This window comes from Melanerpes formicivorus, unplaced genomic scaffold (assembly GCF_026170545.1).
Source record: "Melanerpes formicivorus ecotype bairdi unplaced genomic scaffold, bMelFor1.0.p_v2 SCAF_20, whole genome shotgun sequence".
Classification (NCBI taxonomy): Eukaryota; Metazoa; Chordata; class Aves; order Piciformes; family Picidae; genus Melanerpes; species Melanerpes formicivorus.
Window position 1 is genome coordinate 10,683,766 of NW_027142372.1, and position 15,338 is coordinate 10,699,103.

At 44.3% G+C, this 15,338-nt stretch overlaps 1 protein-coding gene across 2 annotated transcripts in view; it reads right to left on the bottom strand.

Annotated features, from left to right (window-relative positions):
• The window catches only part of BANP (BTG3 associated nuclear protein), a 173,448-nt gene that overhangs the window by 137,938 nt on the left and 20,172 nt on the right, over window positions 1–15,338 (bottom strand). For both annotated transcript variants that reach the window (XM_068150802.1, XM_068150801.1), the window contains exon 4: window positions 15,099–15,298. In XM_068150802.1, the coding sequence (XP_068006903.1) occupies window positions 15,099–15,298 (200 nt within the window). The remainder of the gene's footprint in view (window positions 1–15,098; window positions 15,299–15,338) is intronic.

Sequence of the window (15,338 nt, forward strand, 5' to 3'; positions counted from 1 at the left end):
GCTGATGCTGTGGAACTTGAGCAGTTAGTTACTTGGAAGAAAAAGAAACTAACAAATGGGATCAATACAGAAAGGCACCATTGTGCTTGAAAAAGAAAAAAAGGATTCACAGGATTGTCTTTGACTCCAATTTGTGAAGAGGAGAAACAGATACCCACAAGTTCCCTGCAGGTATGGGAATGTGCTGCCCAGCAGCTTTGCTGTAGGATGTTCTAGTCTCTGTTTTCAGATTTATTTAAAGAGACACCAAAAAGAAGCCTGCTGAATACACACAAAAGTAAATAAGGAATTCTATGGAAAAAATCAAAATATTGGGCGAACTCAACAAAAAAAATCCTTCAGAGGAAAGCATTGAAACTTACTGCAGCCTACTGCACCCTCAGACTGCATTGTTCCAATTTGTTTTCTCAATCTGTGCGTTTTATACTGAAGATTAACCAACTTCAATTGTTACCGATAGAGTAGAACACAGGAGTCGACAATCATGAAGAAGGAAGAGGAAAGCTTTCAATATTCAGTCAGATCCCAAATGAAGCAATTCTTTCTATGAGTGCTGCCAGTACTATACTCAGAGAAGATGGAAAGAAAACATTAAGAGGGGTCAGGGGGAGTGCTTCAGACACCCCGTGCTGTTGCATAGGCTTCAGTACTTTCCATCTGTATTCACGTATTCCTTTCCCCATAAGCCTTGGAACTTGGAGAGGCTGGTTCTGCAATTTGCCTTTTCTTGGACACAGCTAAGTGAGGAGAGGGGGAAAAAAAATATGTAAAATGCATGTACCCTACAGATATTATTAGACTTGGGGACACTGAATCTGCCATTTAGCAAAACTCATCTGTGAAAGCACAGGTGAAACCACTGCTCAGTAAACAAACACACCAGAGTGTGACTTCCAAACGTGCAGATTCAGCCTCTCCTGTTTATTTTAAATATAAAAGGATGTTCTGTATTTTGCATAAGAAAACTGCTGCCAAAGGCAATTTTCAGTATGGAAAACCTGTGAGTCATAGATATGGTCATTAGTCTGAACTGTTGGCTTTCCATTGCCAATAACCTGTCAATCACACAGAATGCAGCCAATGGCATAAAAGAACTTTTGGCAATGCCGGGACCATCATTCTCCTCCTCTTCCCAGAGGAGGTTTTCACATAGAAAGAGAGAAAAATAAAGAAACTGGCATTTCTCTCCTCTGCAAGGTACAAGATCAAAAGAGTTTCTCTCCAAATGGATGAAAATTACTTATGAAAAAACTCGAGACTAAAATTTTCAGACAAGTTATTCTACTCATTTCCACAGACACACCAATACAGACCAGTTAATAGAGTACTTATAGCACTGCTCAAACAGTCCAAGAAAAGAAGGAAGAGAGCCTTCTGTTTAGAGCAGTTCTGAGCCTTCTTTGCACATGTGAGCATCTGTAAATAGGTAAATAAGGGCTCGGAGTTCAACTTTGAGACATTCAACTAGTCACCCTGCCCCTGAGCTGCTGCTTTCTGTTAGGATACCCTGCAGTCACTGCTACTCCCACCCAGTGTGTGCTGCTTATCTGGAAGGCTGGGCTCCTAAGGATATCCTTCTCATCTCCTGCTAATGCACACAGTAGAAGGAGATGAAGAGAGAGAGATGAGAAAGGCAGGAGCTGGAGTTACTGCTGGCAGACTGCTTGTCTCCAGCCAAAGATAGCCTTAAGGAAAGCAAGTCTGGGAAAGAGACCATGTATTTTCCAGTTTACTGCTGGGGCTGAGCATGAGGACTTGAATGTATAGCTCATAGGTGTGTGGGGGCTGTGGAAGACTGCTACAGTTAGCCCTACCATGATGGTATACAGAAAACCCCCATTTTTGACATGTGGTCTTTTCCTTACTGGTTTTTCTTTTTTATCTGTCACTAACACTTGTCTTCATCCCCAACAACAGCCACTCCTTGCATCTTTTCATCACTATTTAGGAAGATAATGTCAAAATGCTCCTTCCTCTTGATGACCACCTGCTTCCTTCGCCTTCTGAGCATACAGTTAAGATTCCCTATCCAAACAGGAATGAGAAAACTGCCTTGTGAATTTACACTACAGTACTACATGAACAAAACCACAAACCAGCAAAGCTTTCACGCTGGATTTATGCCAAAAAAAAAACCCACCCAAACCCAAAACAAACTAAACAAACAAAAACAAATATAGCTCCTCATCTCCCTGGAGTGACCAAACTAGCCAACAACCAAACCATTCACAGAGGTGGGACCAGTGGGACCCTTGCTGCCTCGAGTACTGTGTCCAGTTCTGGGCTCCTCAGTTTAGGAAGGATGTTGAATTGCTGGAGCGTGTCCAGAGAAGGGCAACAAAGCTGGGGAGGGGCTTGGAACACAAGCCCTATGAGGAGAGGCTGAGGGAGCTGGGGTTGCTTAGCCTGGAGAAGAGGAGGCTCAGGACAGACCTTACTGCTCTCTACAACTATCTGAAGGGAGGCTGAAGACAGGCAGAGGTTGGTCTCTTCTCCCAGGCCACCAGTACCAGAACAAGAGGACACAGTCTCAGGCTGCGCCAGGGGAGGTTTAGGCTGGAGGTTAGGAAGAAGTTTTATGCAGAGAGAGTGATTGCCCATTGGAATGTGCTGCCCAGGGAGGTGGTGGAGTCCCCATCACTGGAGGTGTTCAGGAGGAGACTTCATAGGGTGCTTGGTTGCATGGTTTAGTTGATTAGGTGGTGTTGGATGATAGGTTGGACACGGTGATCTTGAAGATCTCTTCCAACCTGGTCTGGTCTATTCTATTCTATTCTATTCAGCTTTATGGGCACGTGAGCAGTTAAAGTTTTCCTGTTCCTAAACCCTGCACTCGCCTAGTCACAGCCAATTGCCAGAGAAGCAGCAGCGCTATCCGTCATTTGCAGCGAGAGTTCAGTCATCAAAAAATTATCTTTGGATTCTTTGCATCTGGAACATCACAGAAGAGCAGACATTATAAAGACAGCACTAACGATTAGGCCCTGTAAAAAGATGAGCCAAAGTACACCAGCCACCGCTGGAGAGAGATTCATGGAGCTGAAGGCTGAGAAAGCTGTAATCGATTTATAATAAAAGATAAAGGAAATGCAGCATTTATCAAAACATACTGTTAACAGTTTAAGAACGAGTAACATCACATTTTCAGTTCAAATAAATAAGAGCCAGACATTTTCCAAGCTGCAAAAATCTAGGGAGTACTCAGCTTTACCTAGAGAGAGAGCCTCTGAACTGGCTGGCAGTCGGAAAGCCAAGAATTCCTAGCTTAAAGACCAATTTTATCAACCACTTTTAAAAGCTGCTAAAAATCTGTTGTGGATTATTCTGCTCTGAGAGCAGCTCCACATACCTGTACAACTAAGTGTAACCATTCAGAAGTGACAATACCCATCTTCAACTAGTTCACCAGCTAGCCAACAGCCTTATAATGCTACAAGTGACCTAAAGCACCTACCACTTAAGAAGTGCAGCTTGTTACCTCGGGGATTTTACACCACCTGTGTACAGTGGCTACATGAGCCACTTCAATTTAAAATCACAGAATCAATAAGAAATATTTTGGTAGGAAAAGACCTGCCAGATCACTGAGTCCAGCCATTATCTAACCCTATCAAGTCTGGTGCTAAACCATGCCCCACTCAGCACCACATCTCCACATTTCAGGCAATTCAAATTCAGAACACAACTGAAACTCTTTCAAAATTAAAGGCACAGTGAAGCACAACCTCCACAGAACCTTCTGGCCAAAGCAGTTGCACAGAAGCAGCAAAACCCCCAGTCCACCCAGGCCATCTGCAAGTGACATAACTAGGAGAGGAAAAAATGCCACAGAAATGCCATTCATTATCAGCCTTCCACTTTTGATTATGGACAAGAAAAGGACAGGTCATGACTTATAATTAGCAGGTTAATATAAGCCTCTTTAAAGATAAATGTACTCATAAAAATGCAACAGCAAAGATAATCTTTTCTTTTCAGACAGCCTAAAGAAATTTACAGTTGTTATCCTTTGAGCCCTAACTTCCTGAACTAGATAAGTCGAAGTACTGCAGCCTACTGGAGATGGCATTAATCATGAAACGAGAAAGACTGATCTATGAGGGAGAGGCAATCATCTTCCACAACAAAATCCATAGGCTTGACTGCACTTGAACAGAGCTGCCATGAACCAAATGGTCTACTGCAGCCTTAATACTGAAGCTGAAGTTGCTGTATGTTTAGAAAACACTACCTGAAAGCAAAGTAAAGCCATGGAATCCTTCATTACACAATTAACTGCTGCTAGATTTATTTGCCATCTTCCCTTACAAATTCTAGTATCTAATTCCAGTATAAGTCTGACTCATGAGGCAGATGAAGACTCCAGAAGGTTTGGGGTGAAGGCAGCAGTGTTATAAACTGGCTTTCAAGACACTAGTGACATTAACTGAAGCACTGATGGTCACCAGATAACAGACAGCAAATAAATCCAACACGAGGTTTCTGCGAGCAGAGCTCAAACACACAGCTCTCACAGAGCCACTTCGTAAATCACTTCCATCACGGAGCTCTGGTTTTCCTGCTTTTCCTAACCACCCAACCAGCTCTGTGTGCTTGCCACCACACACACATTTTTATATGAGGGACAAGGATGCTGCTACTCTGAGAGCTGGTGCTGAATCTTTAATTTCCACAGCCCCTGAAGGGATGTTAACGAAACACCACTCTTCGCTTTTTACCAAGAATACAAATCTCAAAGTTATTGGGAGCAGATTTCCTGCCTCATACTCCACCCTTCAATATGGAACAAAGACACTGAGCTGAAGATATGCAAAAATGTACAGTTCCATTAAAAGGAAAAATTCTCTTTGGAAAGACATTTGGATTCCAAAGAGAGTGTTTTTCACGTTTGGAAATGTATCAGTTAAGTAACATCTGCTGCCAGATGAAGCAGATGGGAGACTGGCTCTTTGCCATCTCACCAACCTTGCTGAGATGTCAGGCTGCTTCATCCTTTTCAACCGCTGAATCCACCTACTGCTCTTTTCTGCCTCGCTTAAAGTAAAATCAGGGCTCTCCAAAACCACTGCAGAGTGGTTCTTTCAAAGCTCTACTGCCTTCCATTATTTTCCACAAATAGTAAGACCAGCTGGCTTTGCATCTTTTAAGAACAGTATTCCTGCTACTTCAATCTGGTGCAAACTGGCATGTGAGTGATTTTGAAACACCATTTACATTCCTCCCATTTCCAAAGGAAGATGGAAACTTGTCCCTTCAATCACAAACTGATTAACTGCTCTCCTCTTCATTCATTCATTTTGTTGTACTTGCAGAACTGAACATCCAGCTTAGAGGAAAGGTTTCCAGGGAATGTTCTCACTGCAGGATTTTCAAATTCCAATGGCTCCAGAGACTGTACAGTTGACAACATTTAAACTCTCAAAAACTGAAATCCAAATGCATACATAAGGCTTTTCTGCCCCCTTCTGTTTAGCATATGCTTGATGAATTACCTCTTGAAACACACAGCATGTAACATATGCTTCCACTATCTGCTACACTGCTTCAAGTGTAGTCAGATGTTTAGAGGTTTGCTACAATATAATCCTAATAATAATTTCCATCCACTTTACAACATTCATGAGGTAAAAACTGACCACTTTCATTACACACAATAACTCTCTTCAGTTGTTTGCTCAGGCAAAAGGAAAAGCAGGAGCCAGAGAAGGGCAACGAGGCTGGTGAGAGGCCTTCAGCACAAGCCCCACAAGGACAGGCTGAGGGAGCTGGGATTGTTTAGCTGGAGAAGAGGAGGCTCAGGGGAGAGCTCATTGCTCTCTACAACTACCTGAAGGGAGGTTGTAGCCAGGAGGGAGTTGGTCTCTTCTCCCAAGCAACCAGCACCAGAACAAGAGGACACAGTCTCAAGCTGCACCAAGGCAAGTTTAGGTTCAAGGTGAGGAGAAAGTTCGTCACAGAGAGAGTTGTTAGCCGTTGGAATGTGCTGCCCAGGGAGGTGGTGGAGTCACCATCCCTGGAGGGATTCAAGCGGGGACTGGACATGGCACTTGGTGCCACGGTTTAGTAGTCATGAGGTGTTGGGTGACAGGTTGGACTCGATGATCTTTGAGGTCTCTTCCAACCTTGGTGATTCTGTGATTCATATGAAGGCATGACCCAAATTTCAAGTCACAGAATCCCACTGTGGTGGGAGTTGAAAGGGACCTCTAGAGATCATCTAATCCAACCCCCCCTGCTAAAGCAGAGTCACCCACAGCAGGCTGCCCAGGATCACAATGTCCAGGAAGACAGTTTCAAGCCTGGCGGGCACATTTTCAATATTACCCCCACAACTAAGATGATCCAAGCCACACATTTTGTATCTGTTTCTCAGCTGCCACTTGCTAGGCTCTCAGAATCATTTGGCTGTTAGAAAGGACATTTCATCAGAAAAAATGGACTTGAGAGAATGAATCAACACAGTTCAAATCTTGGTCAGTTATTGAACTCTCCAAACTACAGATGAAGTTGGTATTAAATTGTTATTTTAATTCCACAACTAATCTTGCACTCTCAGTGCTATCTGGAGTTGCAAACCTCAACAACAAATTGCTAAACATTTGGCTCCTCAGTATCTTAATGCAACAATAATGGAATGTGACATTCCAGTGAGAACACTGCTGCACAGGCTTCTGCAATCCAAGATGCCAGTTCTCCTTAGTCCCCTGCGAATTAACTCCCAACAGTGATGGGAGGAAACATAAAACCTTCACAAACTCATTGTTTGTAACAAGAATCTTCACTCTCTCTGTAACCAAAAGTCCCAACAAACAACTAAGAGGGCAAGCTTAATTTTCAAGTCTCTACATCAACAGCATCAGTGTCCAAAGCAAGAATTACCAGCTGCAGCAGGTTAAATAGAATAGAATAAACTAGGTTGGAAGAGATCAAGATCATCGTGTCCAACCTATCATCTAACACCACCTAATCAACTAAACCATGCAACCAAGCACCCTATCAAGTCTCTTCCTGAACACCTCCAATGATGGTGACTCCACCACCTCCCCAGGCAGCCCATTCCAATAGGCAATCACTCTCTCTGTGTAGAACTTCCTCCTAACCTCCAGCCTAAACCTCCCCTGGCACAGCCTGAGACTGTGTCCTCTTGTTCTGGTGCTGGTTGCCTGGGAGAAGACACCAACCTCCACCTGGCTACAACCTCCCTTCAGGTAGTTGTAGAGAGCAAGAAGGTCTCCCCTGAGTCTCCTTTTCTCAAGGCTAAGCAACTCCAGCTCCCTCAGCCTCTCCTCACAGGGCTTGTGTTCCAAGCCCCTCACCAACTTTGTTGCCCTTCTCTGGACACCTTCCAGCAAGTCAACATCTTTCCTAAACTGAGGGGCCCAGAACAACAATAAATACCAGTCATAGGAGTTCTTGAACTCTTTTCCACATAAAATTGTGTTGAGCCTAAATATAACACAGCCCCTAAATCAACCTAATTTGTAGCAGGTACCAGGACATGAAATGCAGGTAAAATAAAAACCTGTGTATCTGTAGATCAGACATTTAGAATAGACTTCCAGGAGAAATTCTTCCCTGTGAGGTGGTGAGGCACTGGAACAGGTTGCCCCACAGAAGTTGTGGAGGCTCCAAGGCTAGCTCAAAGACAGGTTGGGTGAGGCTTGGAGCAAATCCAGTGGCAGGTGTCCCCTGGGGTTAGACCTAGATGATCTTTAAGGTCCCTTCCAACCCAAGCCATTCTGCAGCAGTTCATTATAATCACCTTCATTATAAAAACACAACAAGTTATTCAATACCTGGCAACATGAAATCAGCTTGGTCAAGGGGTTTGTAACACACAGGAAAGAATACACACACACACACACACATATATATAAAGAGAATTCTAGTTATTTGGAGGGTTATACCAATACCTTGATCAATTTTTCAGGTTTGTTTAATTTTCCTTCTAAAGGCTTTCTGCAGGAGCACCAACAGCTCTGCTAAATCTAGAAGGACTGTCATCCTATAGTTCTTTTCACCCTGCATCCCCCTGCTCTACAAATTCACTTTCTAATCATCTCAGTTTTTACTTTTGCATTATTTAATCTTCAAGACCCCTTGTAAACAATGAAACAACCACACACCAGAAACACAAATCTGAACTTGGGAAATCTGGAGCCAGAAGGCTTGCCAACTGGCACACTGCAAAGCAAAGTGGATGAACAAATCCTGCTCTTCCAAACCCATTACACCCTGCTGATTGCACTTAATGGTAAAACAAACATGTTAATGAGCTACACCTACAAAAATAAAGCAAGTTCATACTTGCCATCTGGTACATGACTGCATCAAGCTGCCTCTTTTCAATGAGAAAACAACAAAACAAATCAAAACACCCCACACTTGGTGTAGAGCACAAGTCTTGTGAGCAGCAGCTCAGTGAAGCTGGGTTGTACAGCCTGGAGAGGAGGAGTCTGCAGGCAGACCTTCTGGCTCTCTACAACTCTCTGAAAGGAAATTGGAGCCAGGTGGCAGTTGGTCTCTTCTTCCAAGGAACAAGTGACAGGACAAGAGGAAACAGCCTCATGTTGTGCCAGGGGAGGTTTGGGTTAGCCATGAGGAACAATTTCTTCCCCTTTTGGGGAACAGGCTGCTCAGGGATGTAGTTGAATCATCATCTCTGGAGGGACTGAAAAGCCATGCAGACGTGGTGCTGAGGGACATGATTTTCAGCAGGGGACTTGGTAGTGTTAGGTCAATGGTGGGAATCAAAGATCTTAAAGATCTTTTCCAGCCTAAACAATTCAGTGACTTGCAAAAAACAGCCATAAAAACAACTGATGTGGATTCTGTGAAACCAAAGCAAATTCCTGTGTTATGTGAAGCAATCACCCTTAACCCTTTATACTTGGGCTCACCCACTCAGAACAATGATTAATTGGAATATGCTGACAAGAACAACACTGTTCCTGGACTGAAATCTCTCACATGAATTATTTTCTTCAAGAAATGGATACAAGATTTTAGTCACACTGTCAAGATTTGTGTTCACCAATTTATAAATCTCTAGACCTGGGTACATGCTAAATTTCAGCCTTATCACTTGGGGCTGCCATACTGACAGGCCATCAGGCATTACACCAGCTCTCCTATCCAAGAAACCTTCATCAGCTACTGGGGCTTTTGACCAGCAAAAAGAAATGTGAGGGGTTTAATAGCCACACTGCCAGGAAATGCTGCAGACAGAGGAAGAGGCACAATCACTTCCTGGATGGAAAAGCAGGGCTGGACAAAGCTCAGAACACCGGGACAGTACACGTACTCCCATGATTAATTTACTACATTATTTTGCTACTGCTCCTGGCTCTTTTCAAGCTCCTTCTAGCTCAACCTAACTGTGCAATCTAAGAGGTCTTGCCATCTATTCTTCTATTTCTGAAACCTTCTAACAGCCTTTATTCCAAGAAAAGAATTTTGAAGTGCTATTAACACTATGTCTTTGTAGGCAATCCTGACACCTACGTGCTCTTAAGCAGCAGGCACTAAGCCATTCAGAAAATCCTTTCTACAACCTTTTTCCCTTCCACAAGAGAATTTCACATCTTGCTGTTTCTCCAAGCCCAATTAATACTTTGCACTATTAAGACCACATCTGACCAGAAGAAAAAAAACAAAAATAGAATAGAATTAACCAGGTTGGAAGAGACCTTTGAGATCATTGAGTCCAACCTATCATCCAACCCCATCTAATCAACTAAACCATGGCACCAAGCACCCCAGCCAGTCTCTTCCTAAACACCTCCAGTGTTGGGGACTCCACCACCTTCCTGGGAAGCTCATTCCAATGGCAAACCACTCTTCAGAAAGAGGACTGAGAGATAATTAACCACCTGTTAAAATCTGAGGCAAAGGCAAAGCTAAATGCTGTACCCCACTGAGAGAACATCAGAAAGGCCCCATCCATTACCCCACAGCAGCTAGCTCCAGCCCTCACATATGCTACTATCATGGGAACAGCATGGTAGATTTCAAACTGCCACAAGCAGGACCATAATGGGAACATGAGGCTGGTCCTGAGAAAAGGCAGAGCACAACAGACTGAAAACTGTATAAAACTACACTTGTTTGGGTCTGCTTTCCATGTGATGATTTATTCAAGTACAACAGCTACAACATTTTCCACATTTTAATGGCCTGTTGCTGTTTCCCCACAAACAGCTGATACCTCACACATTCAGAATGATTCCCTTCCCAAGAAGTGCTGTTAACTATAAGCCAGCAGCGTGCTCTTGTGGCCAAACACAATGGCATCCAGGGGTGCATTGATGGCCAGTAAATGAAAAGAGGTTCTGTACCCCCTCCATTCTGCCCTATTGAGGCCATACCTGGAGAACTGGGTCTAGTTCTGGGCTCCCCAGTTCAAAAGAGACAAGGAGATATTAGAGAGAGTCCAGCAGAGGCTATGACAATGCTGAGGGGGCTGGAGCATCTCTGTGAGGAGGAAAGGCTGAGAGACCTGGGGCTGTTTAGCCTGGAGAAGAGCAGCCTGAGAGAGTCGGGGGCAAGAGGCTGGGGCCAGAGTGATTGCCCATTGGAATGGGCTGCCTGGGGAGGTGGTGGAGGTGTTCAGGAGGAGACTTGATGGGGTACTTGGTGCCATGGGTTAGCTGTTTGGGTGGGTTAGATTGGTTGATGGGTTGGACATGATGATCTTGAAGGTCTCTCCCAACCTGGTTTGGTTTATTCTAATAAAGGTTTATTCTTCTCAGTGACAGGACAAGGGGCAGCAGACACAAATGGGAACCTAGGAGGCTTCAGTAGAAATATCTTTGCTGTGAGGGTACCAGAGCCCTGAAGCAGGCTGCCCAGAGAGGCTGTTGAGTCTCCTTCTCTGGAGAGATTCCAAGCCCACCTGGACATTTTCATTCTGGGCAACCTGCTCTGGGCCACCCTTCTTTATGGACTAGATGATCTCCAGAAGTCCCTTCCCACCCCTCCACACCAGGATTGTGCCATTCTGTGAGGTTTAGCTTGTGCAGTGGCTTAAACTTCTTACTTGGAGATCTCAAAGTTAGCCTATTGTTCTCTGTATCTCAACTGTTCATACAAATTACTCATTACACAGCTCCACGTATCCTTCATTTTCTTCCTTATCTGCACTGCAATTAGCCAGCATATAATGAAGTGTCGTAACAGCAGATCAGAGTAAACAACATGAACAAAAGAGCTGAGAACACAATCCAGCTTTCATGAAGATGTACTTACATAAATTATCAGGAGCAGCAGAAAGGGCTGCAAGTTCTGAATGCAGTGTTTTGCAGTTTTCCAAGAAATCTCAGCAAGCCTTCAGAAATCACATATAGCCAGGAAGGGAGGCTGGAAGGATTCCACACATCTCATTCCTTGTGTGGTTAACAGCAAGGCAAAGCAGAATGAGACTCTAAAAATGCACTACATTTCTGTCCTGGGAGCTAATAACATGGGGTGATTCCTGATTTATTGCAAGTCTCCTTGAACACTTCTGCTTCGTTTGCCTAATAAGAATTATTAAAAGTTGGAAACAAGAGTCTGGCACCAAAAAAAAACAAGAAAAAAGGGAGGAGGGGGGTATGAGTTATCCCAACAGAACAATGTGTTAAGTGTACAAGAAAAGACAACTCATCACTGAACCCAAATCTGACTGCCACTGAAGTGAGACTCCTGCCTCCCAAATAGAACAGAATTGAACAAACCAGGTTGGAAGAGACCTTTGAGATTGTGACATCCAACCTATCACCCAACACCATCTGATCAACTAAACCATGGCACCAAGCACCCCATCCAGTCTCTTCCTGAACACCTCCAGTGATGGGGACTCCACCACCTCCCCAGGCAGCACATTCCAATGGCCAATCTCTCTGTCTGTGAAGAACTTCTTCCTAACATCCAGCCTAAACCTCCCCTGGTGCAGCTTGAGACTGTGTCCTCTTGTTCTGGTGCTGCTTGCCTGGGAGAAGAGACCAACCCCCACCTGTCTACAACCTCCCTTCAGGTAGTTGTAGACAGCAAGAAGGTCTCCCCTGAGCCTTCTCTTCTCCAGGCTAAGCAACCCCAGCTCCCCCAGCCTCTCCTTGTAGGGCTTGTGCTCCAAACCCCTCCCCAGCTTTGTTGCCCTTCTCTGGACACCTTCCAGCAACTCAACATCTTTCCTAAACTGAGGGGCCCAGAACTGGACACAGGACTCAAGGTGTGGCCTAACCAGTGCTGAGTACAGGGCAGAATGACCTCCCTGCTCCTGCTGGCCACACTGTTTCTGATTCAGGCCAGGATGCCATTTGCCTTCTTGGCCAGCTGGGCACACTGCTGGCTCATGTTCAGCCTGCTATCAACCAGTACCCCCAGGTCCCTCTCTGCCTGGCTGCTCTCCAGCCACCCTGACCCCAGCCTGTAGCACTGCATGGGGTCGTTGTGGCCGATGTGCAGAACCCAGCACTTACTATCAACCAGCACCCCTAGGTCCCTTTCTGCCTAGCCACTAATGCAGCTATATGGAGAGATTGTCACTCTCTCTTATGAGCAGCCAGTGTACACTGCTGTGTACAGCATCCAATGCCACATTTCAGTCAGGGCAGGCCATAGTGGTTTGCTAGAGCTATACAATTCCACCACGAAGACAACACCAAACCTCCTCTGTCCAAGTTCTTATTTTTCATCCCATGATGACCTAAGCATATCTCAAACTGACAAGCCTTAGGAAATTCATTTCATTTAAATAGCACCAAGCAATCAAACTGTGTGAATTTATATTGCAGAGTTCATACACTTGACTCTGTGCACTGCTGCAAAACAAATTGTGATTATATCAAATCTGCACCAAATTAAGGCAAGTAACTAAATTACCAGAAAAAATGTAAACAAAATTCACTGCAGAGTGGAAGAGGAAAGATCACAAACCCTAAGGTATTTACTGAAAAAAAGAACCAGAGCCTGCTTTCCTGGCAGCGCAGCACCATCTGGTTGACATTCTTTTCACAGAAGCCAAGCATGGTGGGGGCTGGAGGGGTACCACCTAGTCCAACCCCCTTGCTAAAAGCAGAGTCACCCACAGCAGGTTGTCCAGGCAGGTTTGGAACCTCTGCGCAGAAGGAGACTCCACAAGCTCTCTGGGCAGCCTGCTCCAGGGTTCCACCACCCTCACAGCAAAGAATTTTCTCCCTGTTCTTATGGGTTCCAGTGTTGCCACTGAGCACCACTGACCCTATCCTGTTGTCCTCCCACCCTTTAGCTCTTACTGAGCACTGAGAAGATCCCCTCTCAGTCTGCTCTTCCACAGACTAAACAGCCCCAGATCTCTCAGTCTCTGCTCCTAGTTTTGCTATGGCAAACCCAGCATAACTATGGTGACAGGAGGAGGAGAAGGAGGTTGAAGAATGCCATTCAGATGCAGAACCTGAAAATCACTATCCAAAATCCTAACTGTTGTTGGCAGCTCTCCGCTGCCATCTGCAATGCAAGGGGAAGAGGGAATGACACAGCCAGTTCATGCAATAGAACAGCCTATGGAGGTGTTAATTAGAAATAATCAACAAGTGATAAAGGTTTTATGAATGAGAGACAGGGAATTCAATGAAACATTCTATCTGTGAAATTGGAGTGCTACTCAAGCCAAGTCAAACACAAACAGCCCTAACTGTTTTCTTTTTAGTCACAGAGGCCACAGACTGCTGAAAGAACAAAAAGCCCTCAGTCCTTTATTGGCAAGATGCATTTGATAATGTGCAGCTTCATACCAACACTAACAAATATTTGGGGCAGAGAATCTTACAGTCTCCAAGGCTTTTTCTTTCTAATTTATGTTCACACTGAGGAGCCCTCAGCATAAATCTGCACACCTACACCAGAAGATTAAACCCCAAGCTCACCATTGACACACAGGACAGATTTCCCCGTGGTTAAAGAGATGAAAAACCAAACCAACCTCAAGTCTGACAAATCCCACAAGAAACTCAAAATAGCACAATTTACAGAGGAAAGCATTCACTGAACATGAATTAAGAGAGTCCCAAAGGGGCCATGCATTTCTGACCTTGGTTTTGAAGCCTTTTGTGCACCAACTGCAGTAAAGTAGTTCAGCTTATGCACAAGAACTTAAGGATTTCTAATAGAATGACCAAAAAAAACCCACCCACCAGATTCAAAGAAGACCCCTTGACAAGTCACAGCATCAAAGAATAGTTTGGCCTGGAAGAAACCTTAAAAATCACCTAGTCAAACTCTCCTGCCAAGAGGCAGGGACACCTCCTACTAGACCACGTTGCTCAAGGCCCCATCCAACCTGGCCTTCAAAGCCAAACCATTCTGTGAAGTTCAGAGAGGAGTGATAAGGGAAGATGGGAAAAAAGACTGACAAGAGATGAACTGAGCTGATGTATCTTGACTTGCATAACATGACTCATGAAAGTTGCCTGGACACCTTTGCAATGGAGAATAAGAAGTAATTACTTAGAGGGGTATTATATTTTTCCTAGATATAAAAATCTGAAGAGGGAAAAAGTTGTTTGACAAAAGAATTTTTTGATAAGCAGGTTCCTCTGGCTGGAATTATCTCCATGGTAAAATGACAGACACATGAAGATCTCTTTAACACCATATTAGGCAACTCATTAGGTACCACAGCTCAAACCTGCTCCTTCATCAAAGTGGATCAGATTATTGAAGAGATTGAGCACTGATAGGACTTCAGAGGAGTCTTCACAAAACCAGCTCGAAACCAAACTCTGAAGCTGAAGCAATTAGAGAATGATGAACTCATTAACTTGAACCAGCCACATAAATAGAAGTAAAGCCAGTCTAAAAAGCCTGTCTAAAATAGCTGATGAGACTTTTCCCAGAGGATGGATGAGTCGCTCTGCCTTAAGTCAAAATGAAATGTGGAAATAGTTGCAAGCTATCCATGGAGCAGCATCTTGTTCTAAGTAACATTGTGAAACTGGTACAAGAATTAGCTTCAGGATAAATTAATTGTAGGTTGATCAACAGCATACCAAGCTCTGGGCAGCTATGGAGAAAGCTTGAGGCCAAAGAAAAGCATTTAGGTTCCTCTTAAAAGCACGTTGAGTAATCTGTTCTTTTCTTACCATCGCACTTTATTGCACGTCTGCGTAGCGCCAAGAGGAGAACCTGCCACCATGGGGACTTGGATGGGGCTGTGCTGTTTGTTCATGACAAGATCCAGCTTCTCTTCCAGTGATTTACAGGTAGCCTCTAGTGCCAGCAGCTTTGCCTCGATGCTGTCCAACCGCAGGCATATCGTCTGATTAATGGAATACAGGAACGACTAGAAGGGGGAGAAGGCAAAAGAAAGCAGTTTTAAAGCC